Consider the following 25,248-nt stretch of genomic DNA (forward strand, 5'->3'; position numbering starts at 1 on the left):
CATTGTAATCTAGGGGTGCTGGTGGGAATGCATGGGTTTTGCACTCAGTGTGAAGGAAACAACATGGAATAATCTCCACTTCAGGAGCGAACAATGACAAGGTAATGCTTCGCACGCCCCAAACTGTGCCTCTCTCTTTGCACAACAAAGCGTAGAGCCTCCACAGCAACTGCTCGTTATCTCCGCTACACTGACGTTTTAAACATACTCTTTATCATGGACATCGCATCGCTCTTTTCTGTTAACAACAAGACCTTCGTTATCACTGGTGGTGCTATAGGTATCGGGCTGATGGCTGCCGACGGACTAGTTGCAAATGGCGCCAATGTCTACATTGCCAGCCGTAACGAAGAGAACCTCAAGCGCGAGTCTGAGCGTCTGACAGCTAGTGGGCCTGGCAAGTGCCAGTATGTCGTCTGTGACCTTCTTGAGTATGACCAAGTCGAGGCGCTCGTTAGAGAAATAGCGCGCAGGGAGCCAAATGGAGTCCATGTCCTCATCAACAACGCAGTCTTGGTGACATCAAAGCCATTTATTGAGCTGACCGAGTCAGACATGGTGCGCGACATTACCATCACCCTGCAGCGCCCGCTTACCCTTGTCCAAAAATTCCTTCCTCTGCTGCTAAAGACAGCTACTGACAACGATCCTGCGCGAGTTATTAATGTGACAAGTGTTGCTGCTATGACAGCCCTATCAGTTTCCAATACTTTGTACCCATCGTGCAAGGCAGGTTTGGCTCATATGACACGCGATCTGGCGCAAAAGCTTGCACCCTACAATGTCAACGTCAATGCTATTGCCCCTGGCCTCTTTGCCACAATACTATATGACCAGCAGAATGAGCTCCGCAAGAAGGCTGCTATAAATTCCATTCCTCTTAAGCGCCTCGGACATAAAGCAGATGCTGCCTCTGCAATTATCTACCTTTCATCAACGGCTGGGGCCTATGTTACTGGGGCAATAATGGTCATCGACGGCGGAGTTCTGGTAAAGCCATGAGCTATGGAATGCTTGATACCATATATGCTTCCACATACTTTTTCATATATAAATCAATTCGTATCTCAACCTAGTACTTGGGAGTGGGGTTCTTCAATTGTTGCCTATGGGCTTCAAATTTCAATAGGCTCAATTTCTCATATTGGCAATTCAATTCTGCTTTCTTTGGTTAATCCCCTATAGAGGCTATACAGAGTTACTTATTTGCCTAGTAATTGTTTACACATGTTATTACTACTAGCAATTTCAGTGAAATAACTATTTTACCCAAACTACTATCAGCATCTTAGAAAAGTTTTAGTAATTATGATTTCCTTATAGTTGCATAGCCATATCTATTAAGATATTGACTTTTATTGCCCAAAGATAATTAACCCCAAATATGTCATATTTTTTCTAGTTAATAATATTTACTAAAACTTTTCTAAGATGCCAATGGAGGTCATTCACAATCACTAAACTAAGTAAAAAATATTTAGAACTTATAAAACTTTTTGTTCTTTTGTTTTTTTTTTTTGAGCTTTTATGAAACCCCCATTGGCATCCTGAAAAATTTCAGTTGATTTCTTATGACCCAACCTCTATCTCAGTAGAAGCATATTAATTGTGTATCAACTGAAATTTTTCAGGATACTGATGGGGGTTTCATAGAAGTGCAAAAATAATAAAAGTATAAAAAGTATTAGAAGATTTAAATAATTATTACCTAGTTCAGTAATTGTGAATAACCTCCAATAGGGGTTTTGTAGAAGAGCCTATTTTGGTATTTTTGTTTATTTACTAATATAGTTGCTAATATCATTTTAGATGTTACTAAATAATCTAGTTATTAAAATATTTATTAGTTACTAGTATATTATTTATAGTTTATTAGTAGATTATTCCAACATAAGATATTTGGTTTCTTAAAACTTTTCTAACTATGAATGACCTCCTAACTATACTCTCTATTGTAAATATGGTTAACTAACCATAAAAATATCCTATTTACTAAAATTATTCTAAGATACAACTAGCAGCTTAGATAGAAAGACTATTTCAGTAAAAGTATTAAAAGTTACAAAATTTTTAGGTAATTATTGAGCAAATAAGCAACTATGAATAGCCTCCAGTACCCTTAGCTAAAAATTATTATGTTCTTATACTTTTACATAGTGAGCTATATCTGCCCTTTGCCTACACCGTTGGAATAAGTGGTCTCATCAGCCACAATATCACACTTAATGTTGATAGCATGCTTACGAGTAGTAACCACCTGTGATACTGCTGCATCAACTGCTGTAACGTGGTATAAGGGATAGAATGTTTGTAAGGCCATTTTAGCGGAAACGTCACATATTGCTCAGTACCACTGGTATAATCTCACAGTGTCTCTCTTGACCCGTGTTCCCACTCGCATCGTCATTGATATTGGCGACGAAAGTTGAATATTAACGGGGCGTGAACAGTAAAGATTCTGCTATTTTCCACAGAGTGACTGTTGAGGTGCATACAATGGGGCAATCGTTATTGATTATGGGCGAAAAACGTGATGGAATTTGGTTGACCAGAGCGAATTACTACATTTACACACAAACTATGCGGCCATCTGCATCGACAGCGGTGGGGCTATCAGCGTATTGTATGCAGGTGGGTCGTCCTTAAGCACTGGGGACCGTGACGGCGGGTTGTATATAGGGAGGATATCCGTCTCAATGCTGCGACGAGAGTAGTGGCTGGCAACAGGGGGCGGATACTGAACTGGTTGTGCGAATGCAGGATCGAGCACTGGTACATGCCTAAGTGGTGCTGGCCGGCTTTGTGGCAGCTCAGCCTGCCGTTTTGTCGCACGACGGATCATACACCCACGCAGTACACCCCACAAGACGATAAAAGCAGGGATGATGAGGAACGCAATAAATATCATGTTGTGTTGGACCAGTTCCGTGCCACTAGGTATGGACGATAGGGATGATACGGAGGAAGAAGACAGATGTTTTTAGAGCGGCATTTGGTCAGTATTTTGTGGCCGGGTATGGCTAATTATGTATTCACCCAGCCCATTACTCCTGAAACATGCATGAAGGCTACGCTGATGTCCAGGCGACAATGTCGTTTCGGGCAAGTCATGCAATAGCCATCTAGCGCATGACACGGTGTAATCTAATCGGCGGTATTTGCGATCTATTAAGCAAAGTTTGTATTTACAGAAAACGCCTGAGCGTCTATGCCGCACGGGCCGAAGGCGGCGACGCAATAGCTGCCTCGTATGACGGCGGTTTGTTGTAGTTGGCTGGCGTGTAAACGGGAAGCTGGCTGTCCACGCTTGACCGGCGGCGGTGGGCAGTTACAGGCGGGGGCAGTGTAATGTTTTCTTGAGGCAGCGGCTGGAAGATTTGGATTGTGCTGTTTTGTTGAAAGTGCTGTTGCGCTGCGCGTTTTTTCACGTACATCCGACCCCAGGACGACAGTATTATAAGCACGATAACAACGATGAAAATTGCCAGGTATGTAGAGTAGTTTACCATAGTTGATACAAATTAGAAGTGTAGCAGCGAAGCAGAGATGACCTGTGGCCAGAAAAGCCGCTGACAACCAGAGCCCTTTAAATAGACAGCTGCTCCTGGTTGCCCCACGATGATGCGGTCTTGGCACCAGCGTCATGCAGCATGAGAAGTGTGTTGGGCAAAACCAGAGAGAACAGTCCACAACTAATTAGAATGTTCTTTTTATCGTGGGTTGATTTCCTGAGTGGCGGTTCATCGCGGAGCCGACTGCGCGCGGGTTTCCAAGCAAGCAGGCTATTTGTTTTGTGACTGCTTGGGACACTGTTGGCAGGGGATATCTGCTGCTGCTGCATGCGCTGGTCTAGTACCTGTTCACTCCAGAAAAGAGAGGCATTCGTGCGAACAAGCCAGTGATATGATTCTGAGCTTCAAGCCCAGTGCCAAGCATCAGGAATGGCATGACAGCGGCAGCATGTATGCATCTCTTGTGGAATTAGGCTTCAGGACATTAGAGGCCCCAATCCACCTCGACTCTACGCTGTTGTGTCAGTGGATAGTCGACGACAGATGGCCATGGGTGCTGAGCATATTTATTGCGGAATCCAGAAGAAGTGCAGATTGCCTGTGCTGAGATATTCAAAAACCAGCATGGATAAATCCCTATGGACTCATTGATTGTCGAGAACAGCACCATTGCCTAGGTTGGAGAACAGCTATTCACAGTACCTCTTCTCTATTCCGGTGTGTAGATTCTTGGCGGTGGAGCAATAATGCTGCATGTGGGCATCAGAAGGTTGCTCTGTAGCGAGTATGGAGTAAGGGGGTTTTTTTTCTCAGCGCTGTTTTGGTGTTGCCAGCTGAGCGACGTAGGAATAGACACCACAGCCGCGTTTGCAGGAGGCTCGACATGTAAGTAGCCACTAAGCCCTGCGTTAGAAGTGTACTGCGGGTGACCTGACACTGCATTCTGAGGAATCGGTAACGGGCCAGGAGGTTGGTGGTTTTTGGGTTTATGTGGATCGGGTTTAGCACAGGCGTGTATTATCACTCCAAAGACGAACGCAGTGGCTGCGGCTGAAACAGCGTAAAGAGTTGTTACAAGAGACATAGGTTTATCAGCAAATATTTCCAGCTATCAACATAGGTGAGAATGAGACGGTGGCGGCAAAGAGTCGGCTGCAACAGCACTGCTGTAGACAGCTTTTTCGCTAATAATGCAGCAGAGCACCGCCGGTCCAAGCTGCTCTCGCCCTGGCGGGCAATCTACAGGCAGCTCCGGCGGTGTACGATCTAGAACCAGCAATCACCTGCCAGTGGATCGGCCAAACAAGTCGTGATGGGCGCAGTTAGCGTGCTGAGGAGCGCACGCTGCTTCTCAATGCAATAGTAAAAGCGGCTTCTATAAAAATAAAGAGTAGGCTAAGAAAGCAATAATACAAAGCGCCAACCAGAAAATAAGGGCTCTATGAAAGGGAGACTACGTGTTGAGATATGTCAGCGACCGGAAGCGTTTCCGCAGCGACTTTGAGCCCACCAGCTTGCGTGCCCACTCAATGTACGAGTCAACAGAGAGATCATTGAGCCTGTAGACTGAAGAGAAGCGGTAGAGCGGCGCGAAGAATCTTTCGATGTTGGCAGCCTTGTTCAGCTTGTTCAGGTTGGCCCAGTATACGTCGTAGTCCAACAGAGTGCCTAACGAAAGCTTCTGCCACTGGCCATTGCTGGGAGTGCGGGCGTAGTAAAAGACGCGGAAGGCGGGGAAGTACTTGGGGATGATGCTGGGAGAGATGGTCGTGATGCTCAGGCGCGGGATACGTGGCAGCACGAGCACACGCTCGAATTCCTTGAACAGGGTGTCGACAAAATCGCCAGGCAGAGCCATGCGCATGGTCAGATCGGTGGTGGGCCAGAGCTGGCCGTGCTCATTTTCGACGAACGACACCTCGGGGTCGTCCTCCATATCAGCCCAGTCGCGCTCGCCCTCTGTGTATGGTGCAATGGCAGCATCGGCTTGCTGATCGGCCGTGGTCTGGGCCGAGGTAGACTTGGCGCCATCGGTTGACCACACATCACGGATAAGCTTGCCAAAGTACCCTGATTCCTCGTCGATCTCCCTCTCCCACCATAGCCGCTGGTCCTTGACAGCAGCGGCAGGCTGCACAGTGGAGTTGACAAACTCCATCGGTGTGTTCGAGGTGATCCACTCGACTTCCTGGCCGACGAACGACCAGACGTCGACGTTGCTATGGCCATAGAGCTGGGCATGCACAATAGGCAGGTCGTATTCGTCGTCGCTGCTCTCACTGGGCTTGCGGTTGAGATTGTTGGTTGCACCGAGCGCTGGAGGCGGAACGACCTGTGTGACGGTGCGGGCGTAGCCATGGTAGCACGTGGGGCGGTAGTTGTCGCGGTTGGGTATTACATGGCCCATCAGAATCAGGTCGCGGTTGCGCTGGCGAGCCCGGCGGAGCTGGTAGCGGATCCACGCAAGTTGGGCCAGGCCTGGTGAGTCGTCGGCAGCGCAGCCGCCGACCTTGGCATTGGCGCGGTACCAGTAGATGGTATTGAGGCTCAGCACGGTGATGCCGCGGGGCTTGCGCACTGGCTTCTGTTTCTTGGGGGCTTTCTTGGGCTTTTTCATGCCGGCAATGCCAGCAGCAGCGCTGGTCTCGGCAGCTGGAGGATTTTCCCCAACCTGGTCGTCGGGCACCGAGTCGCCATAGTCGACGACGTCCTTGGCAAAGTAGCCGCCGTAGCGGAAGGTGCGCATCTGGTCGTCGGGGATAAAGCCGTGCCATGCCTTGCTCAGCTGACGGTACGTCAGGCGAGCGCGCTTGTGGCCTGGGCTCGGCAGCTCGTTGTGCGGGCTGATGTCGTTGTTGCCGATGTTGGGGACCACGGGGATGGCCGGGAAGGCGTAGCGCATGGCGTCAGCGGTAATGTAGTTCTGCTCCACGATCTCCTCAAAGGTGCGAGGGATCTCGGCGTCGCTGTCGTGGCGGCCACTGTCGCCGGTCCAGATTACAAAGTCGAGCCTGCTGGCCCAGTTTGCGCGCAGGTACTCGGCGGTTGCATTGACCAGCGCCACAGGCGAATCGCACTTTGCCTCTGGGATTCCAAAGGGCCCCGTGTGGCCGTGGCCGTCGCGGTCGAATCGCTTCCATTGCTTGCTGCTGGAGTCGGCAATGCCGTCGTCCATCACGCGTAGGCTGTGGCGGGGGGAGCTCTTGCTGCTCGATGGCGGCTTGCGGTGGCAGCTCGAGTATGTGGTGGATCCAGGCCGGTAGTAGGGGTCGACGTGTAGATCTGTGATGTGCAAAAACCGGCCGACGCTCGAGCTGTTGAGCTGTGTTTCCGTGTTCGGCGGGCGATCGCTGGTGCTATCAAACAGCGCTATGAACCCGAGCGCAACAATTGCCAGCGCTGCCAGAGCCGTGATGGCAAGCACCATCCAGACGCCATGGTTGGTAGACGAAGGCAGCTGCTTTTTTCTGCTGCGCGCTGGAGGGCTATGCTGGGTAAGCAGCGGCGTGCTTTCGTGCGCCTGTGAGCTGCCAGTCATTCCGCGAATGAAAGAAAAAAAAAGAGGGAAACCGTGTGCCGCTAGGAGTACCGCAGGTATCGGAGGATAATGAACGACAAGGAGAAACAAAAGGGATTGCGAGTGCCAGGAGAGAGGAAAGGGGCGTGTTGTTGGGAAGCGGTGGGGCAGGGCGCCTAGGCCTACATATATGGAAAGTGGACAGCGGCAGCACAGGCTAACATTGATAGGCTTCCGAGTAAGACAGTGAGGCGGAAGGCTGGAGAAGCAAAGTGGGTATAAAACAATGCGGCGGCGGCCGTCAATGGCAGCCGGGGACGGGTAGGCCACTGCGATTCCCGCGTTTAACTGACCAGTCGCGCAATATTGCTGTGGCACGCCCAGTGCGCCAGTGGCCGAGATGTGCTGAGGAAAAATATCTTTTGGAATACGAAAATAATGTGGACGAGTGACCAGGGGGCAGCACCATCTGCGAGTCAGATGCCGGGTAGGTGTTTCACTGTAGCCGGCTGCGGGCCAGTGGGGCGGGGCTGATGGGGGACAGGGAAAGCAAATCGCGCCCCCTCCTTTCCTTGACGTCAGAGCGCCTCCGGACACCGTCGTGGCAAGTGTATGTGCAGAGATGCGAGGTAGAGGTCACATTTAGTCTAGCAGTCACATGGGGCTCCAAAAAAATTGGCTGGTGCGAGAAATCGAAAAGCCGCAAGTCACTCTGACTCCTTGATGCCGAGCTTGCGCTTCAGCCGGCGCACATCTTCGTCGACAGCCGCCAGCTTGCCAGCAATGGCCATAAACGAGTCGTTCTGGTACTGGATGACGTCAGATACTGCCTTCGGTGTTGGCCGCTGCTGCTGCGATCCTGCCTGGGCATCAGCCGAGCCTTGCAGCGACGCGCTGGACGCCAGCGATGCCGACACGTGGTGCTCAAGTTGGCCAAGACGCTCGGTCAGCACCTCGGCCGATGCCTCGACGCGCGACAGCCACGCCCAGAAGTAGTCGCTGGCAATCTGCGAGTGCACTCCCGAGATGCGGATACGCCGGACTGCCTCCTCCGGCGAGGTCGTCGTGCCTGCGCCAGGCTTGCCAGCGGCAATGGCAGCGGCTGTGGCCATGGCAGCAGCGCTGTCCTTGTCCAGCCCCTGCTGCAGCAGACTCAGCACCGACGGGACTTGGCCAGGCTTGCTGCGCATGGCCAGCATCGCCCGCTGGCGAGACGCCATCTGCATCGGCGTCAGGCCGCCCTGCGACCACGACCCGTCGTCGGTGGCATGGGCGACTAGATTCGCTGCCTTCTCGGCATGCTTGACATCAAAGTTCACCCGTGTCTTGGCCTCGTCGACGCGCTCACGGTCGCCCTTCAGCGTCATTTTCACCACAGACAGCTCCTGCATCAGGCGTTGCACCGTGCGCGATATATCTTTAAGCCCCTCCTCAGTGTCGCTAACTACAATGCCCTCGCCAATCTGAACCTGCACCTGCTTGTGCTGCTCGATCTCCTCCAGCAGCTTTTGCATATCCTTGGGCAAGTCAACAAACTTTGTCTTTTTCGTAATGGCTGCAGGTGCAGGTGCAGGTGCAGTGGCAGTGGCAGCCACAGCAGCCCCAGCCCCAATAGCAGCGGCAGCACTCGACCCAAACGCCGGGGCTGCCGCTGGCGTCTTGCTACCAAAAAGTCCTCCGCCTAAACCTGCCGTGGCTGTTGCTGCTGTCGATGAAGATCCAAATAGCCCGCCGCCCGTAGTGCTAGTTGATACAGGCGCAGTGCTGGTTGATCCAAACAGCCCTCCTCCACCAGTGGACGTCGCCGCTTTGCTTGACCCGAATAACCCACCTCCAGCAGTTGAGGTAGCAGGTGCTGCGCTAGACCCAAACAAGCCTGTACCAGGAGTCGATGTAGCAGTGGCACTAGAACCAAACAGACCTGTACCAGCAGCCGAGGTAGCAGGTGCTGCGCTAGACCCAAACAGACCACCTGCTGGTGTCGATGTTGCAGTGGTACTAGATCCAAACAGGCCAGTGCCAGCAGCTGAGGCAGCAGGTGCTGTGCTAGAGCCAAACAGGCCACCTGCTGGTGTCGATGTTGCAGTAGTGCTAGAACCAAACAGGCCGCTGCCCCCAGTCACCGCCGCCGCTGTGCTGCTCCCGCCAAACAAACCGCCGCCGCTTGTGGTTGTAGCAGCAGGCGTAGTAGTGGTGCCAAACAGACCGCCTGTAGCCGTGGGGTTTGCAGGGCTGTTTGAGCCAAACAAGCTGACACCTGAAGTGCTGCTGGCTGCTGCTGGGGCAGAGCCAAAGAGCCCGCCACCGCCAGTGCCCGCTGTCGTGCTGGTGCTATTGTTACTGGCCGCATTTCCAAACGGCGATGCTCCAAAAGTCGGAGCGCCTGTTGCAGACGATCCAAAGGACCCAAAGGACATTGTCAGAATATATAAATCAGCTAGTGTGTCGAGGTGTGTGCAGCGATTCAGCAGAGGCGAGGAAACACGAAAACACAAGCCAGGCTTTGCGCTTCACCTTTGCAAAAAAAAAGTACGTGTTGCTATTCAATGCAGTGATTACGCGATCAGCCCTAGCCGATCAGCGGGCACTCTGGCTGGAGCTTCAAGCTCGTAGAAAAAAGTTCGCCTAGGCGCGAGTCTATCGCTGGTAGTCTTCCACTTCTCGCCTGCACAGCTTCAACTCTTAGTGTTTCTTTTACTTCTCGCATTTCGCCTTGCCTGGCTAGTAATCCCGCTGGTGCCCTCTTTTTCTGCTTCATTCAGGCTGCCTGTGTTTTCCAGCCATTTCATTTCACATCCACGCACGCATTCACCGGTTTCTACACTACCCCTAATTCAACACACTGCTCCGCCAATGGCTTCCACCACTGAGCATGTCCTGCCAGAGAGGCAAAAGAAGGAGTTGTAAGTATCGTGAGCCCAGAGGGGTGCGTATGGAGAACAGCCGTCACCATTGACTGCCCGCTAATCCCCCGCTGCTGCCCCCCACCGCGCATATATAGACAAAAGGCCATTCTCGATTTCATGCATACGCAGGGCTACACGGAGAGCCTGGCCGTGTTTGCTAAGGAAACGGGCAACGAGGGCTTCGTGGCAGACCCCAAGGACAGACACCACAACCTGCTGCCGAAAAAGTGGACGTCGGTGATCCGACTGCAAAAGAAGATCATGGAGCTGGAGTCGAAAATGTCGAAGCTACAGGAGGAGATCCGCTCTGGCGCCATCCGGCGGCCAGCCAAAACAAACGAGTGGCTGCCACGACCGCCGGCCCGCACACAGCTGACGCAGCATCGAGCGCCAGTCACACGTGTGCGCTTCCACCCGCAGTATCCGGTGCTGGCCACGGCCTCGGAGGACATGACCGTGAAGCTGTGGGACGCCGAGTCGGGCGATTTTGAGCGGACCCTCAAGGGCCACACCAAAGCCGTCCAGGATCTGGCCTTCGATGCAAAGGGCGCAGTGCTGGTCACGTGCTCGGCCGACCTGACGCTGCGCGTGTGGGACATCGCCGACGACTACAAGTGCGTGCGCACACTGCATGGCCATGACCACTGCGTGTCGGCCGTGTGCTTCCTGGGCGCTGATAAGATAGTCTCTGCGTCGCGCGACAAGACGGTTAAGATCTGGGAGCTGTCCACAGGCTACTGCATCAAGACGCTGACCGGCCACGCCGAGTGGGTGCGGTACGTCGCTGCCAGCGAAGACGCGAAGCTGCTGTGTACCGCGTCCAACGACCAGAGCGTACGCGTATGGGACGCCGGCTCGGGCGAGTGCAAGATGGACATGCGTGGCCACGAGAATGTGGTGGAGATTGCGCGGTTTGCGCCTGTCAGCGCCTACGTCTGCCTGCGGAAGCTGGCTGGGCTGCCGCCAGTCAAAGCCACGCATGCACCCGCAGCAGCAGCCGTAAATGGCACGAGTGGGACCGCAAATGGCGTTCCGCCAAACCCAGCCAACGCCCCCGGTCTGTTTGTTATGAGCGCAGCGCGTGACAAGACTCTTCGGCTGTGGGACTCAACCTCTGGGCAGCTGCTGCATACGTTTGTTGGCCACGACGACTGGGTGCGCGACTTTGTCTTCCACCCATCGGGCAAGGTCATGATCTCCGTATCCGACGATAAAACAATGCGCATCTGGGATTTGGCCACGGGTCGCTGCGCAAAGACGATCGAGAGCGCATCGCACTTTGTCACCTGCGTCGATTTCAGCGTAGTCAGTCCCTTGGTAGCGACAGGGTCGGTAAACACGGAGGTTTCGCTGTGGGAGTGTCGGTGAGTCCAATCTTCAAGAACAGCTCTTAATAAAGCGCCATGCCGTTATTTGCGCGGATTGCCCGGTATGTGCAGGACAGAAGTCGCGTACTTTGAATCATACTGACTCCCGCCTAAAAAACCCAGAGCCTAAAATGGATGTACATGTGGCGTAGCCCACTCTGCAGCCAGCAAAGGTCGCATGGCACTAAAAAATATTTTTTCCTTTCTTCAACCTGCATTTTGACCTACCACCGAGAATCGTGCTTTTTTCTTCGTTCCCCCCCCCCCATTGGCTTTATATTGCTCTGAAGCAGCTCGCGCATACCAGAACAGAAATGGCCGACGCCTTGGCCAACATGGACCCACAGCACTGGTCAGTAGCCGACGTTACACGCTGGCTACGCTCTCGTGAAGCTAGCAACCACATTGCAGGCATGTCAGAAGGTAAGCCCTCTATACTCGACCTGGAACAGTGCCCTAGCGGTCAAATGCGCGAATGCAAACGAGTTTCTGCGGACAATTAGTACGGAGGCTAATTACGACCCTTAATTGTGTAGCCGAGTCACTGGCGGAGAATGGTGCTGGCAGTTGGCCGCGGTTGGAGCGCCCCTCGCTGGACGCTTTACAAGAAGGAGCCGACTTCACCGAGGATTTGGCGCAACAGATTATCAACTGCGTCAGAAAACCAGGCATAGGTTCGGACCTGGTATCCATTCAGCGAGAGATCCTTGAGCAGGGACTATGGATGGCCCGCAGCCACCGCACAATCAACACCATGCAAATGCGCCCGCTGGGATCCCGCGTGCGGCCAAAGAGAAGCACCCTGCTTTCGTACAGCCGATTCGGTACTGGATATTTACAGTGGCCTGAGACCACGGGCGCACTCGAAGACATGCACGAGGGCCCGGACAGAAGCAGCTCTGAGTCAACACCAGATGCACAAGCATCCCGTAGCGCGTCTCCAGATGGATTTGTTGAAGGCAGCCAGATTAACTTCAGCCAGAGGGAACATGCGCTACCCATGGATCTAGCCGGGCCTACTGAGACGCTGGTAGAAATATCTGCCCATGTGGAGATAACAAATGAGCGCTCTGCTGAGCCTGCCGATACCGGTGCTACCGGATCTGGAGTTATCGAGTCTACAGAGCCCGTGGAGATGGAAGTGGTGGTGATCTCTGATGATGAGAGCGAAAAATCGGATGTTGAGCTTATGGAGATCGACGAGAACGCCTCCGTTGAGTCAGGAGGACAGACAGTGGCAGGTCGGCTGGATCCACCTCAATCGGATTCTGTACACCACAGCCTGAGTGAGTCTGGCGCAGGTGTATCAACACAAAAGCAACCTCTGCCATGCTCTGGTAATCCAACCCAGAGCACGCCCAGTGAATGCATGGCCGGTGGAGGACAGGCTGCATCTAACTCTAACCATCCATCCTCAGCTGCAATAGCTTTGGATCGTGCTGAGCAAGCGCAGCTCTTGGCAGAGTCTCCTGATCGAGAACAGTCTAGTAGCGGCGTTGACGTACGTTCGGATGTTGTCAGCCAACACCATGCGTCACATACACTAGTGCATGATAGTCCAGCAGGGATGCCTATGCCAGTGGCCGCGGAGCCCGAACAGCAGCCAAGCTCTTCTCTGAGTGTAGGCGACTCTGAGCCAGTTCTTGCTGTCGATGACACTGGTAGACCGGACCAGCCTTCGCCAGCTGGGCATGAGCTGCCACCGACTACAGACGCTGGGGTGGACACTACTTCTGACCCAGCCAGCCCGGAGCCTACTGAGCCGCTATTGGAAAGCTCTTCGCCTATTATCCACACGAATGCAGATAATCCAACACCAACCGTGGTCAGCGGGGTTACTAACCAGGGCCTTGAGCAGCCTGCAGTATCTGACTCGGAGACCCACGCTTCTGAGCTAGCAATGGATACTGAGGCAAGGTGGACACCTATGCCTGCTCAGTCGCTGAACATTGGAAAGGCGCTGTATCTGCAACTCTACGATGATAGCTCTGGCTCTGACACCGAATCTGAACCTGGGACCCCACCTCGATCTATTGCTTCACCAGCACTAGCAGTGGACACCACACCCGAAGTGAACATTGACACCACATCTGAAGTGGATATAGACATTTCTTTGTCGTCGGATAGTGATGAGAAGATGCAGGCAGCAGGTAGCGGAGATGGTTCCGAACTGCCAAAGTCGCCAGCACAGCCAGGTACGCCTGACGTACCAGCAGCAGTGGCGCCAAAGGCAAAGAAACGCATATTGCCTACCCTTGTCACCAAGGATGTGCCACAGTTGGCAACTGGCAACCTGGTCGACTCTGACCCGCTCATATCTGACCAGGGGCGTGCGTGCCCACATCTGCCCCGTGAGAAGGTCTGTGCTGCACTCGAGTCGGCCTTTGTAAACACCCCGGCTGCCAGGCTATTTACCCGTTCGCGACAGCCTCGTTTTCCGCCCAACGTTGAAGCTGCGCCAGGCAAGTTCAGCTCGCTTTACGCCGACAAGGATCTGGATGCATTCTGGTTTCGACGCTTTTCGGCAGAGACCCTGAGGAAATGGGCCCTTTCTAAGCGCCTGCAGCTGCGGACGTCGATGGAGCAAGTCCAGCAATGGCATTGGCGGTATATGGAGGCACGCATGGGTAATATATACAGCAGTGCAGGCAGCGATGGGCTGGCGGCGACAGATGGTGAGGCTGATCCTATTCTCCCTGTATACGGTGAGTCTGGTTCAGAAGCCGAAGAATCAGACATGCAAGCCCGGCAGATTGAACACGAGGTGCGGGAGGAGCAGGCGCAGTTGGCAAGGTTGAATGAAACCAGGAAATGCCAAGCCGCGCGAGTGAGCAAGCTCATTGACCGTGCGATCGGGTCATTCATGCACGACTGGGATTGCAAAGAAATCCACTCTCTCTCGATCCAGGGGCATAGGCTGTGGGGCCAATACATTAACCTGCGCGACAAGTTGGAAAAAGACCTGGAAGACTTGCGCTCCCGGCGTCTCCCCAAACTGCGCAAAACATACATTGATAGCGGCACGACTGGCGAAAAGGCGCTACTGAAGCTGTGCGAGGGCATGCGGCCAACCGTCTACTCGATTAAGGAGAAGGAATGGCTGCTCGTCCTAACATCGCTTCCCAACGCTCCCCGGAGGCTGAAGCCAACTCGGCGTCCATCGACTGAAGCCCGCCTGGCAAAAGCAAAGCGGAGACGACTCGCCAAAAGCGCACAGATATCTGCCGCGGGTGCGGTGCGGGTGCGGATGCAGATGCAGATGTGGATGCGGATGCAGATGTGGATGCGGGTACTACTAGCGATGACATGAACGACTTTATTGACGACTCAGCGGACAGGATGGACTGTGATATGACCACGGAGCATGATGGCAATGCACCACAGGCGGATGATCCGCAGCTCGCGCCATCCACCCACACGTGGCAGAGAGGACCGAATCGGTGGCAAAGGCATGTTCGCACAGCGCAGCGGGATGCGGATATCAGTCAGAGCTGTCAGCCGCTTTGCACAGACAAACCGAGTTGCGATGGCTAATGGACAGGTGGCCCAAAGCGCTCGAAGCTTGTCAGCAGCCGAAATCCTAGCCAAAATCAAGCAGGCAAAGCAGCCGACTTACACCGAAGAGGAGACGCAGCCAGAGATCAGCCACGTGGAACTACACAGCTTCGTGCGCTCGCATCTGGCAACAGACACCTATGACGCCATATCATACTACATAAGGCAGATGGCGATGGGTGAGCCAGTCTCCGGTGTCAATCAGTGAATCAGGGTCTGCAAGCGGCATGGCTGACATGCGGATGGCCCTGCGTCTCTGGGCTGAGTTCCTGTCCTGGCTGAACAGGCAGCAGCCGGAAATTGTGGTTGCATACCCGGATGCAGCTGCCTGTCAGAGCGCCAAGGCTCAGCTATCAGCAATCATCGAGCAGCAGATTCCGAGAGACCACGACTGCTCAAAGGTCTGCAAGGGCCTTGCCGGTGATGTTGAGATCACTGGCACGGGGACCATGCGTCAGCCAAATACCACAGACAGCACCAATCCCAGATGCGATTTCGTCCACTGACAATCCGTTGGAGCTGGTGGTCTCCTGCCGTACTACCCCCGGAGCTGTGCTTGCTATGCGTGATGGCGGGGTAGCCAGACGCGCGGCATTCGGTATGTTCTACAGCTGGCTGGATAGATTGTTGCAAAACTGGGGCCGCTATGTGACAAAGGACCAGCGAACGGCTATCGGTGAAGACTCGATCCCTGGCAGCCCCTGGTAGTAGAGGTTAGCAGCAGCGATGGCGATGGCGATGGCGATGGTGATGGTGATGGTGAGTCTACCAATTCTGCTGCAAGGCGCAAAGCGGCGGCCAATGATGCCGCGAAGAACCAAGACGCAATCGATGCGTCTAGCACCATCGAGGTGTCAGCTAGCGAAAGCGACATCGCCATCGTGGCCAACTACCTGCCACAGCAACCAAACCCCGCACCAGTCGTAGCATCAAGCCGATTCGTGACGAGAACCCCGAGGTGCTCGAGCTTCGGAACAACCAGATGCTTAAAGAGCAGGCAATCCGCAGGCGCATTGCGAAAGTAAACAGGGAGAACAGATTCGCCAATTCCAGACTATTATCAAGCACTGGGAGCGGAGACACCAGATCGCCTTCAGAGGCGTACTCCCTGCTGACGTCGGATCCATCGTCGATAGATGTCGACTCCATTGGCAAACCCATCCTGATTAACCCTGGCCATGATGAGAATGAGAGCGACGTTATGATTCCTGGATTTTTGGCTAGCCACCTTAAGAGCCATCAGATCGAGGGTGTGCGATTCATGTGGAAGCAGACGGTCATGCTCAGCGAACATTCGGAGGAAAAAGCTGAATCAACAGTCTGATCCCCGCCGCCTATCGTGTGTGCAGCATGGCTGCGTGCTGGCGCATTCGATGGGTCTAGGAAAGACCCTGCAGACGATTTCATTCGTTTACACTATGCTCGATGCAATTGACCGACAGTGCAAAGACTTTGCGGGCTCGACCTTTGCGGCACGCCGGGTTCTGATCTTGTGCCCACCGACAGTGCAGGCTAATTGGACTCTCGAATTTCTGAAATGGACCGGAGTCGCTGAGTATTCCTCGCCCATTGTCGAAAGGGTCGATACACCGATTCTGCCAGCACCATTTGAGCTACCGCCAGATGGGATCCTGGCCGGCGACGCCAGGCTCAAGCATCTTAAGCTCCTGGCCAAGGTACGCGAGCGTGCTAAAACTGTCATAACTCAGGTGATCAACTTTGGACTACAGAAGCTCATCAGCAGTCGAATCAAAGCCCTGAGGTCGTGGCACGAGCGAGGCGGCGTCATGGTCATGGGCTACTCGTCATTCCGCGACGTTATGCAGATCGCATCGGGCGAGCATGGCAACATCAACAGCGGCTGGGAAGATTTTGTGCCGGATATCCGACTGTGGATGCTGGACCATGGTCCGAGCCTGATTATTGCAGATGAGGGACACAATATCAAAAATCCATCCACACGGATTTCTACTATGGCCAATCTTCTTCGGTCAAAGTCGCGCGTCTGTCTAACAGGCTATCCGCTGCAGAATAATCTCGAGGAATATTGGACCATGGTCGATTTTTGCTACCCCAACTTCCTCAGCAACCTGAGCGACTTTCGCAATAGCTACATCAATCCGATCAAGAGCGGGCTTTACTCGGACTCGGATGCTTCGGCCAAGCGGCTCAGCACGCTCCGGATGAAAGTATTGCAGAGATTACTTGTCCCGGTAGGTTGACCGACGCGACTCTAGTCTACTCTACCATGTCCTGCCGCGCAAGGTCGAGTACATCATCTCATGCCCACTGGCTGATGTTCAACGCGAGCTCTATGTCAGCTACATAGAGCATTTCTGCAACATGGCTACTGCCGACGACCGCAATCTGAACAAGGACCTCCTCCTCCATGGCTCTACCCTGACGACGATCTGCAACCACCCAGCAGTTTGCAAAGCAAAGTTGGCTTACCACCGCAAGCTGCTTTCAAGGAAAGATGCGAAACGCATAAAGCAGATCACGCTCATGGAGTTTGCAGAGGGCGATGACAGCGAAGTGGTTGATGTAGAAACGCTCAAGTCCACAGCCGATGAACGGTGGACTCGTGATATCTTTGAGAGGCATTCACAAATGGTCGAGCTGCAGGGAGCGCACCAGAGGATATCGGTCGAGGAGCTGCAATCGCCAACCTCTGAGTCTGAAGATGCTCATTTTGCTGGAGATTATAAGCAAGAGTGTCGCTTTAGGCGAGCGCGTGCTGGTATTTTCGCGCAGCATTCAGACAATGGACTATATACAGCGCGTGGTCAAGGACCTGAGAGTGGCAGTCGGGCCAACGACACCATTTATGCAGTCTGGGATGGTGCGAATTGATGGCAGCACGCCGGTTGTTGATCGGCAGATGCTCATTGACCAGTTCAATGTACCCAAATCGCCGCACAACATGTTCCTGATCTCCTCCATGACCGGATCGCTGGGGATCAACCTTGTTTCTGCCAGCCGAGTCGTCATCTTTGATGTTGGCTGGAACCCACTCTACGACGAGCAGGCGGTTGCACGCGCATATCGATATGGGCAGCGGCGGCGGGTCTATGTCTACCGCTTGATGACCACAGGCACTTGGGAGGAACGACTGTTTGCAAACAACGTGTTCAAGGTCAGCATGACTCGGCGGGTGGTTGATAAGCAGACGATGGGTCGGCGTGTTAACAAGGAAGACATGAAGAAGTACTTCGAACTACCACCATCGGACCCACCCAAGATCACAGGCAAGGCCAGGGATGAGCTTCTGAAGGACTATTCGGATGATGTTGTGTTTGCCAGCGTCATGGCGTCGTACCAGGACAACATCTCAAGCGTGACACCAGATGCGACACTTTTAGCGAATGAGGACGAAAATCTGTCACAAGAGGATATGGCACATTTGGAAGCCCTGTTCATCCACGAGAAGCAACGGCTTGGACAGCTACCTCCCCCTCTCCAACCAACACAGTCACAAGTGCAGCAAGCTATGGTACTTGCAAATGCAGTTGACAGTTTGCACGCTGCCACCCTGCCTGCACTCCATTCGTTGCCGTTGCCGACCGTTGCATCACCAGATAAGCAACAAAACACGCCATCATCAAGTTCTATAGGCCATGGCTCCCTTATCCCCATGCAAACGTGTATGCTGTTGGTGCAGCCAGTAGTAGTCCCTACAACCAAGGGTGCAACTACTTCTGCGCCTTTAGGTACGCTTTCCTTTGCGCAGCAATCACAGCCATTGCTGCAGACTCTCTCTCAGCAAGCTCCTAGCCACATACCCGAGCATATTGCATCAAGCTACAAAACCGCAGCTGAACCTCGACGGCTCATTCAAAATGTCCAGAATGAACGCATTACGGTGACAGAAGCGCTGCTGCGTATACTGTCAGCTCGACTTGAGAGCCAACAATTGATGGATAACGACCCAGATAGCGCTAGGCGAAAAGGCCTTTGGGGCTTGATACGCAGCTGGCAACATCTGGTTAATCAATATTTGGCCAAGGGCACCCCTGGATATGCAGACAGAGCCAACCACTTTAACTGGTCCGGCACTGGAGGGCAGACCGAGCTCTGCCTCTCTGTTTGAACTGTTTCCAATCCTCTATAATAGTGATGACAACTACTTGAGCTTAGTTATCAGACAGTTTCCTCTTAGCTAAAATCAATAATAATGGTTTTCAATATCTCAAATACACTGAGTGGCAAAATTGAGTCACAAAAATCAAAATCATCGAAAATCCTAAATAATTTCTCAAAACGATGTTCATTGAATATGATAAAATTAAATCATGGTGTATGTCATGCACTAATCTATTTCATTTAGCTGTGTGCTTATCGCTCTTGAAATAAGCGAGAAATTGACTTTTTAAAAATAAAATTTTTTGACTCAATATTGCTCACAAAATTCGTCGATTTTTTTCTCACTAACTAGCAAAGCCACCATAGGTTTTTTTGACTGCAGCGATACGCACAGGCATCGAGTTCGCTAGCCATGAACTAACAGTTTCGTTTACTTGCCTATGTACAATTTCCTAGACCAACAAAACATTGGTGCCAAAAACGATGATTTCTGGCCTTTATCTGATCATACTCATAATGAAGCCCTATAAGCGAGTGGCGCATCATATCTAGGGGATGCCACTGATCATTGTCCAATAGAAACAGCATTCATATCTAGCCAACTAGTAGCCTAATTTGCCAATTATGTGATAATGAGTTCTTTGGACAGAATCTTTGCACTCTCCTACTGCTTATCATAGGTATGTAATCATAGTACGTTTTATACCATCATATGCATACTGGTCAGTGTGTCACATCCCCCTCTACTAGGGAAGCAATAGCCATAGCTGTATAGAGATACACTACTCAAAACTCAGAATCTACTTTTTCTACTATTATTAGATTCTGGTTTTTATCTTATTTTTGGCAGAATAGAGTACTTTGGAGGTCATTCAGAGCTAGTTATCTGCACAACAATTATTTATACATATTGAAACTATTGGCAATTTCAGTGAAATAAAAATTTCACCCAAACTGCTATCAGTATCTTAGAAAAGTTTCAGTTAACATATTTTCAACCAGAAAGAAAAATTTTTGCATATTTAGGGTTAATTATCATTGGCAATAAAGGTCAATATCTCAATAGATGTGGCTAAGCAACCACAAGGAAATTATGTTCACTGAAACTTTTCCAAGGTGCCAATGGCAGTTTGGGTGAAATGGCAAAAAAAATATTTGTATTTTTAAAATCAATTATACACAAAAAAACATTCTGGACACAACAAGTAATATTAACTATAATAAAAATAACTAGTAGTAAAAATCTGCTCTGAAAATGATTATTCAAATATCTAACTAACAAAATTATAATATACTAAAATTTATAAGTCTAAGAATGACCCCCAGTATAATATCACTATACCTGAGTAATAACATATCAGCTTGAACAATGATTATTGTTATGCTCGAATCTGATGAGCATGATGACTCGGCTCCAACTCCCTTGATATTCCCTGACCCAGCTCCCATGGATCTAAGTCCGCATGTGGTACAACAATGCAGTACCCTTATGCCGCAAAGACCAGTGACTGGTATTCCTGTCATTCATGCAATGCAACGTCACTAGCAAGACACGAGTGCATCGAAGCATATATATGCTTCGATTTGACAAGACTCCAAGACAATTCATCATCCAGTGTCTACTAGAGTTCCCTACTCATTTATTCTGTTTCAACCTGTTTTGCCCCGTTGAGTTTGAATATTATATATTTGAACTTCGACCCGAACCCAACAAGATTCCCCGACTCTGTCCTCCTGCTATATCACCTGACTCGGACACGTCCGCGAGCAGTTTGTCCAGCCCTGAGTTCCACTCTGTTGCTTCCTCTGCCACCATCATAACATTATCTCCGATGCGCTTCAAATCCGCAATGGTCCAGTGGCTAGGATCCGACGCTCTCACCGTCGTGGCCGGGGTTCGATTCCCCGTTGCGGAATTTTTTGTTTTTTGCAATCGCTACTGAATCCGGTGGCAGTCCACATTTGTCTCTTATTTAGTAAAGCGCTGCAAGTACTTGTTTAGCAAGATTGTCCGTATGTTGCTTTGAGGGAATTTGGTAGCTTTTATAGTTGGCATTGTTTACAAATCGGCTAATCTGATGTTTGTAACTTCTTATCACTGCCTATGGAGTGCTCACTTATTTAATATAAACTTGAATGACTCCCAGCTTTGAGATAACCCATTCTGGATACTATGACAATACACTACTGGCCATTTTTTGGTGCATTAAATAGCATGAGTAAATTATTATTAATATATTCTAAAGATGCAGTAGGTTATACTATATAGTATGATTCCTACTACTAGGGGGTACCAAGAACTATTTATCAATGCACTGAGTGTGAATAAAGAATTCCAGGGTTTACCACAAGTATGGTTGGTACTAATACTCCATACAAATCAATAGCTTAGAGAGAAATATAGCAACCCCTATTCTTAGATAGGGAGGGATAGGGGTGTTGACTATGGAGGTCATTCAGAGCTAGTTATCTGCACAACAACTATTTATATATGTTGAAACTATTGGCAATATTAGTGAAATAAAAATTTCACCCAAACCGCCATCAGTATCTTGGAAAAGTTTCAGTGAACATAATTTCCTTGTGGTTGCTTAGCCACATCTATTGAGATATTGACCTTTATTGCCAATGATAATTAACCCTAAATATGCAAAGTATTTTCTTTCTAGTTGAAATTATGTTCACTGAAACTTTTCCAAGTTGCCAATGGCAGTTTGGGTGAAATGGCAAAAAAAATATTTGTATTTTAAAAAATCAATTATACACATAAAAACATTCTGGATACAACAATTATAAATATCTGTTCCAAAAATATCTAGTAGCAAAAATGGTTCTGAAAATGATTATTCAAATATCTATCTAACAAAATTGTAATTTACTAAAATTTACAAGTCCAGGAATGACCCCCTTCCAAAGTGAACTAAGAGCATTACTATCAAGAGTGTTATCAGAAAGAAGAAATATGCCTGATGTTGCTGATGCTAGGTATACTGCTAGAGGTATAGAGCAACTTGGATTTGAGCATTCCTCTGAAATATTTATTGACTCATTCATTGTTGAGGTTGTTCTTGAGAAATGCAGTGAGTTAGATATAAAGGTATAGCAGAAGTCTGCTAGTGTTAGATTGCATAAAGTATTTAGAGAAGGTTTTGGTTATAAGTATAGGAGATCAGTCAGAAGTTGTTTGCTATTTAATAATTATTAATATTTTTATTGTTTTCTTGGTCAGATGCCAAATATGGTGCTTCTACGAAACCCCCTTCAGCATCCTGAAAAATTTCAGTTGATTTCTCGGGACACAGCCTGTATCTCAGTAGAAGCATATTAATTATGTATCAACTGAAATTTTTCAGGATGCCGAAGGGGGTTTCGTAGAAACACCATATTTGGCATCTTTGTTTATTTGTTAATTTAGTTGCTAGAATCTTTTTGGCCATTGCTAAACATTCTGTATTTTAAAATATTTATCTACTGCTAGTAATTGATTTATTATTTATTAATTGGTTATTCTGATAATAGATATTTAGTTTCTTAAAACTTTTATATTTATGAATAGCCTCCATAGTATCTACCCCAAACATTGCAATAGCTAGTTCTTTGTTAACAGTGAAGTTTGCTACTATGGAGGTCATTCACAATCACTAAACTAAGTAAAAAATAATTAGAAGTTGTAAAACTTTTTGTTCTTTTGTTTTTTTTGAACTTCTCCGAAACCCCCTTCGGCATCCTGAAAAATTTCAGTTGATTTCTCGGGATGCAGCCTCTATCTCAGTAGAAGCATATTAATTGTGTATCAACTGAAATTTTTCAGGATGCCGAAGGGGGTTTCGGAGAAGCATCTATTCTTATATTTTTGTTTATTAGTTAATCTAGTTGCTAAAATCTTTTTGGCCATCACTAAACATTCTGATTTTTAAAATATTTTTCAACTGCTAGTAATTGATTTGTTATTTAATACTTGGTTATTCTGATACAAGATATTAAGTTTCTTTAAACTTTCTTATTTGTGAATGGCCTCCTTAAGAGTACATCTTAACTCCCTTTTGGGACTTGAGTTGAAGAATAGAGATAATATGCCTGATATATCTGATGCAAGATATACTAGTAATGGCATCGAACAGCAAGGATTTGTTCAGCAATGGAGGCCATTCACAAATAAGAAAGTTTAAAGAAACTTAATATCTTGTATCAGAATAACCAAGTATTAAATAACAAATCAATTACTAGCAGTTGAAAAATATTTTAAAAATCAGAATGTTTAGTGATGGCCAAAAAGATTTTAACAACTAGATTAACTAATAAACAAAAATATAAGAATAGACGCTTCTCCGAAACCCCCTTCGGCATCCTGAAAAATTTCAGTTGATACACAATTAATATGCTTCTACTGAGATAGAGGCTGCGTCCCGAGAAATCAACTGAAATTTTTCAGGATGCCGAAGGGGGTTTCGGAGAAGTTCAAAAAAAACAAAAGAACAAAAAGTTTTACAACTTCTAATTATTTTTTACTTAGTTTAGTGATTGTGAATGACCTCCTAGTGATTGTGAATAACCTCCAAATGCTGCCATTTTAAAACATCATGTTCTAGTCATCAAGTCGTTATCATCCTATTTATAACTATTTTTCTAATACCAAGCAATCATATATATCATCAATTTTAAAAAGAATCAAATTATGCCATTTTAAAAAATCATAATAAATTCATCAAGTTGTTAGAATCCCATCTGTAATTAATAGATATGCACCAAGCAATCATATATGTCATCAATTTTAGAAAGCATCAAACTGTGCTAGTTTAAAACATCAAATATACAAGTCACATAAGAATATGCTTAATACAGTAAATGTTCTTAGAAGAGTTGATGATAATATATCTATTGTTCTAAATCCAAGAAATTACTTCTAGTCTATATATCCTATATCTAAGCAATATCACACTTTTGATAAGATGTGATTAGTTTACTATTAAGAGATGCATATTAGTTAGATAGACAGAATGTACTCAAATAAGCAAATATTATGATTTGTCTATAAGAAATGTCTGAGGTGTAGTTTCTATAGGTGAACAAAAGATCAATGCACTAACAACAGTGATTGAAGATGCCATACTAGATGAAATAAGGGTAATAATTATATGAGAATCTAGATCTTAAGCCTTTAGTAAAGAGTTGCTCATATTGTTCTCTATTTCAGTAATGGTTTTGTAGTTACATAATATGCACTCTGTATATTCAGAGGACATTCCTACTACTATTTAGATATTCATATTAATAGGAGAGATATACAGCCAACTCATATTTAGATACCAGATGATAGTTCTTTTAGAAAAGCAATTACTCTATAGAAAGGAATAATACACCAACAAATATATCTAAGAGTTATAAGTGAGGGCTACAGAATGGTCACAGTTATATAACTACCATTTTAAAACATATTATATGCTACCATCCACTCCATATATCTATGGGAATTTTGACACACTTCATATATATGTTCAACCTTTATCTCATAAAAAGTTCCACTAAGTTGGATCCAATTATGCACTTGGAATGCTAAGCCAGCACTCATGTTAAAGTCATGGATAAGCACTAAAGTTAGCATGTCTCTTTCTTCAGTACTCAGATCAGCTATATGTTTCTTAAGGAAGTTATGGAATGATGGCATTTTCTAAAATTGATAATGAACCAGAGTTGTGTATCTTATCTTACCACCCATGAACAATCAATTATAAGAATTACAAGAGAAGGAGTAGAATGTGCATTAGATAATAAAGTTTTAAAAGTTCTAACTATCTTTTACTAAATTTAGCAGTTATGAATACCCTCTATATTGAATAATATTGATAAGAACTAGCTATTTTAAAATCAAGTAGCTAGCATCATATCTGTTGTTACCCCATATCTACAAAGCAGTCATAGTTGTCATCAATTTTAGATTATAGAAATCTATTTTGTAGTTCAACCATTGATGCTTCAAACTCAACCTTTTGAGGTAAAGTATATGTTGGTTCCATTTGTGTTGATCTTTCATTGTGTGATTCAGGATAGTCAAAGTTTGTCATAACCCAGAGAGTATGATGATGTTCTACTTGCACATCACTGTTTGCTAGTATTTTCTTCATATTATATAATACACAGCACAGTTTCATTTGCACATTGTAAACATTCTTATTCTTTACTCGAACAATCTCCTTATTTGACAACCTTTTGAATGTTGTTCCTAGTTCTCCAAATGTGTTTTCTACCATTGAACGGAATGATCCAAGATGGGAATTGTACTCTACTTCTGCTTCTAGTAAGTTTACCCC

At 48.4% G+C, this 25,248-nt stretch overlaps 10 protein-coding genes and 1 non-coding gene across 11 annotated transcripts; 6 read left to right on the forward strand and 5 right to left on the reverse strand.

The window, feature by feature from the left end:
* Positions 1–154: 154 nt before the first annotated feature.
* Positions 155–1,228, forward strand: DL89DRAFT_270961 (NAD(P)-binding protein). Its single transcript, XM_040888857.1, has one exon. The coding sequence runs from the start codon at positions 217–219 to the stop codon at positions 1,000–1,002; it is 786 nt and encodes a 261-aa protein (XP_040739630.1). The 5' UTR covers positions 155–216; the 3' UTR covers positions 1,003–1,228.
* Positions 1,229–2,075: 847 nt separating this feature from the next.
* Positions 2,076–2,440, reverse strand: DL89DRAFT_270962 (uncharacterized protein). Its single transcript, XM_040888858.1, has one exon. It carries the CDS (start codon positions 2,318–2,320, stop codon positions 2,162–2,164), a length of 159 nt encoding a protein of 52 aa, XP_040739631.1. The 5' UTR covers positions 2,321–2,440; the 3' UTR covers positions 2,076–2,161.
* A 29-nt stretch (positions 2,441–2,469) lies between these two features.
* Positions 2,470–3,038, reverse strand: DL89DRAFT_114739 (uncharacterized protein). The gene has a single exon (XM_040883155.1). The coding sequence runs from the start codon at positions 2,906–2,908 to the stop codon at positions 2,579–2,581; it is 330 nt and encodes a 109-aa protein (XP_040739632.1). The 5' UTR covers positions 2,909–3,038; the 3' UTR covers positions 2,470–2,578.
* A 1,132-nt stretch (positions 3,039–4,170) lies between these two features.
* Positions 4,171–4,780, reverse strand: DL89DRAFT_114750 (uncharacterized protein). Its single transcript, XM_040883156.1, has one exon. It carries the CDS (start codon positions 4,594–4,596, stop codon positions 4,222–4,224), a length of 375 nt encoding a protein of 124 aa, XP_040739633.1. The 5' UTR covers positions 4,597–4,780; the 3' UTR covers positions 4,171–4,221.
* Positions 4,781–5,862: 1,082 nt separating this feature from the next.
* DL89DRAFT_227699 (uncharacterized protein) lies at positions 5,863–6,687 on the reverse strand (the record flags this gene model as incomplete). The annotated part of the gene is made up of 2 exons (XM_040884864.1): positions 5,863–6,081; positions 6,217–6,687. Coding segments are annotated over 2 exons (690 nt in total), but the record flags the coding sequence as incomplete, so codon positions are not given.
* Positions 6,688–7,736: 1,049 nt separating this feature from the next.
* DL89DRAFT_261076 (uncharacterized protein) lies at positions 7,737–9,446 on the reverse strand (the record flags this gene model as incomplete). Its single annotated transcript, XM_040885835.1, has 1 exon — positions 7,737–9,446. The coding sequence occupies one exon, from the start codon at positions 9,444–9,446 to the stop codon at positions 7,737–7,739; it is 1,710 nt and encodes a 569-aa protein (XP_040739635.1).
* Positions 9,447–9,686: 240 nt separating this feature from the next.
* DL89DRAFT_250348 (lissencephaly-1) lies at positions 9,687–11,303 on the forward strand (the record flags this gene model as incomplete). Its single annotated transcript, XM_040885176.1, has 2 exons — positions 9,687–9,932; positions 10,031–11,303. Exons 1-2 carry the CDS (start codon positions 9,883–9,885, stop codon positions 11,301–11,303), a joined length of 1,323 nt encoding a protein of 440 aa, XP_040739636.1. The 5' UTR covers positions 9,687–9,882.
* A 157-nt stretch (positions 11,304–11,460) lies between these two features.
* Positions 11,461–14,894, forward strand: DL89DRAFT_114767 (uncharacterized protein). The gene is made up of 2 exons (XM_040883157.1): positions 11,461–11,725; positions 11,839–14,894. Exons 1-2 carry the CDS (start codon positions 11,617–11,619, stop codon positions 14,610–14,612), a joined length of 2,883 nt encoding a protein of 960 aa, XP_040739637.1. The 5' UTR covers positions 11,461–11,616; the 3' UTR covers positions 14,613–14,894.
* DL89DRAFT_270965 (uncharacterized protein) lies at positions 14,671–19,032 on the forward strand. The gene is made up of 24 exons (XM_040888859.1): positions 14,671–15,036; positions 15,071–15,187; positions 15,215–15,282; positions 15,316–15,354; positions 15,442–15,459; positions 15,481–15,533; positions 15,576–15,616; positions 15,650–15,738; positions 15,760–15,815; positions 15,840–15,878; positions 16,044–16,055; positions 16,092–16,109; positions 16,131–16,215; positions 16,255–16,266; positions 16,300–16,412; positions 16,437–16,566; positions 16,588–16,600; positions 16,637–16,674; positions 16,699–16,765; positions 16,787–16,860; positions 16,888–17,070; positions 17,123–17,503; positions 17,541–18,904; positions 18,930–19,032. The coding sequence occupies exons 1-24, from the start codon at positions 14,829–14,831 to the stop codon at positions 19,018–19,020; spliced, it is 3,309 nt and encodes a 1,102-aa protein (XP_040739638.1). The 5' UTR covers positions 14,671–14,828; the 3' UTR covers positions 19,021–19,032.
* Positions 19,033–20,321: 1,289 nt separating this feature from the next.
* On the forward strand, positions 20,322–20,486 carry DL89DRAFT_270966 (uncharacterized protein; the record flags this gene model as incomplete). The annotated part of the gene is made up of 1 exon (XM_040888860.1): positions 20,322–20,486. The coding sequence occupies one exon, from the start codon at positions 20,322–20,324 to the stop codon at positions 20,484–20,486; it is 165 nt and encodes a 54-aa protein (XP_040739639.1).
* A 298-nt stretch (positions 20,487–20,784) lies between these two features.
* DL89DRAFT_t160 lies at positions 20,785–20,856 on the forward strand. The gene has a single exon. It is a non-coding gene; the product is annotated as a tRNA-Glu (tRNA).
* Positions 20,857–25,248: the final 4,392 nt, after the last annotated feature.

Source organism: Linderina pennispora, assembly GCF_002104995.1.
Source record: "Linderina pennispora strain ATCC 12442 chromosome Unknown DL89scaffold_30, whole genome shotgun sequence".
Lineage (NCBI taxonomy): Eukaryota > Fungi > Kickxellomycota > Kickxellomycetes > Kickxellales > Kickxellaceae > Linderina > Linderina pennispora.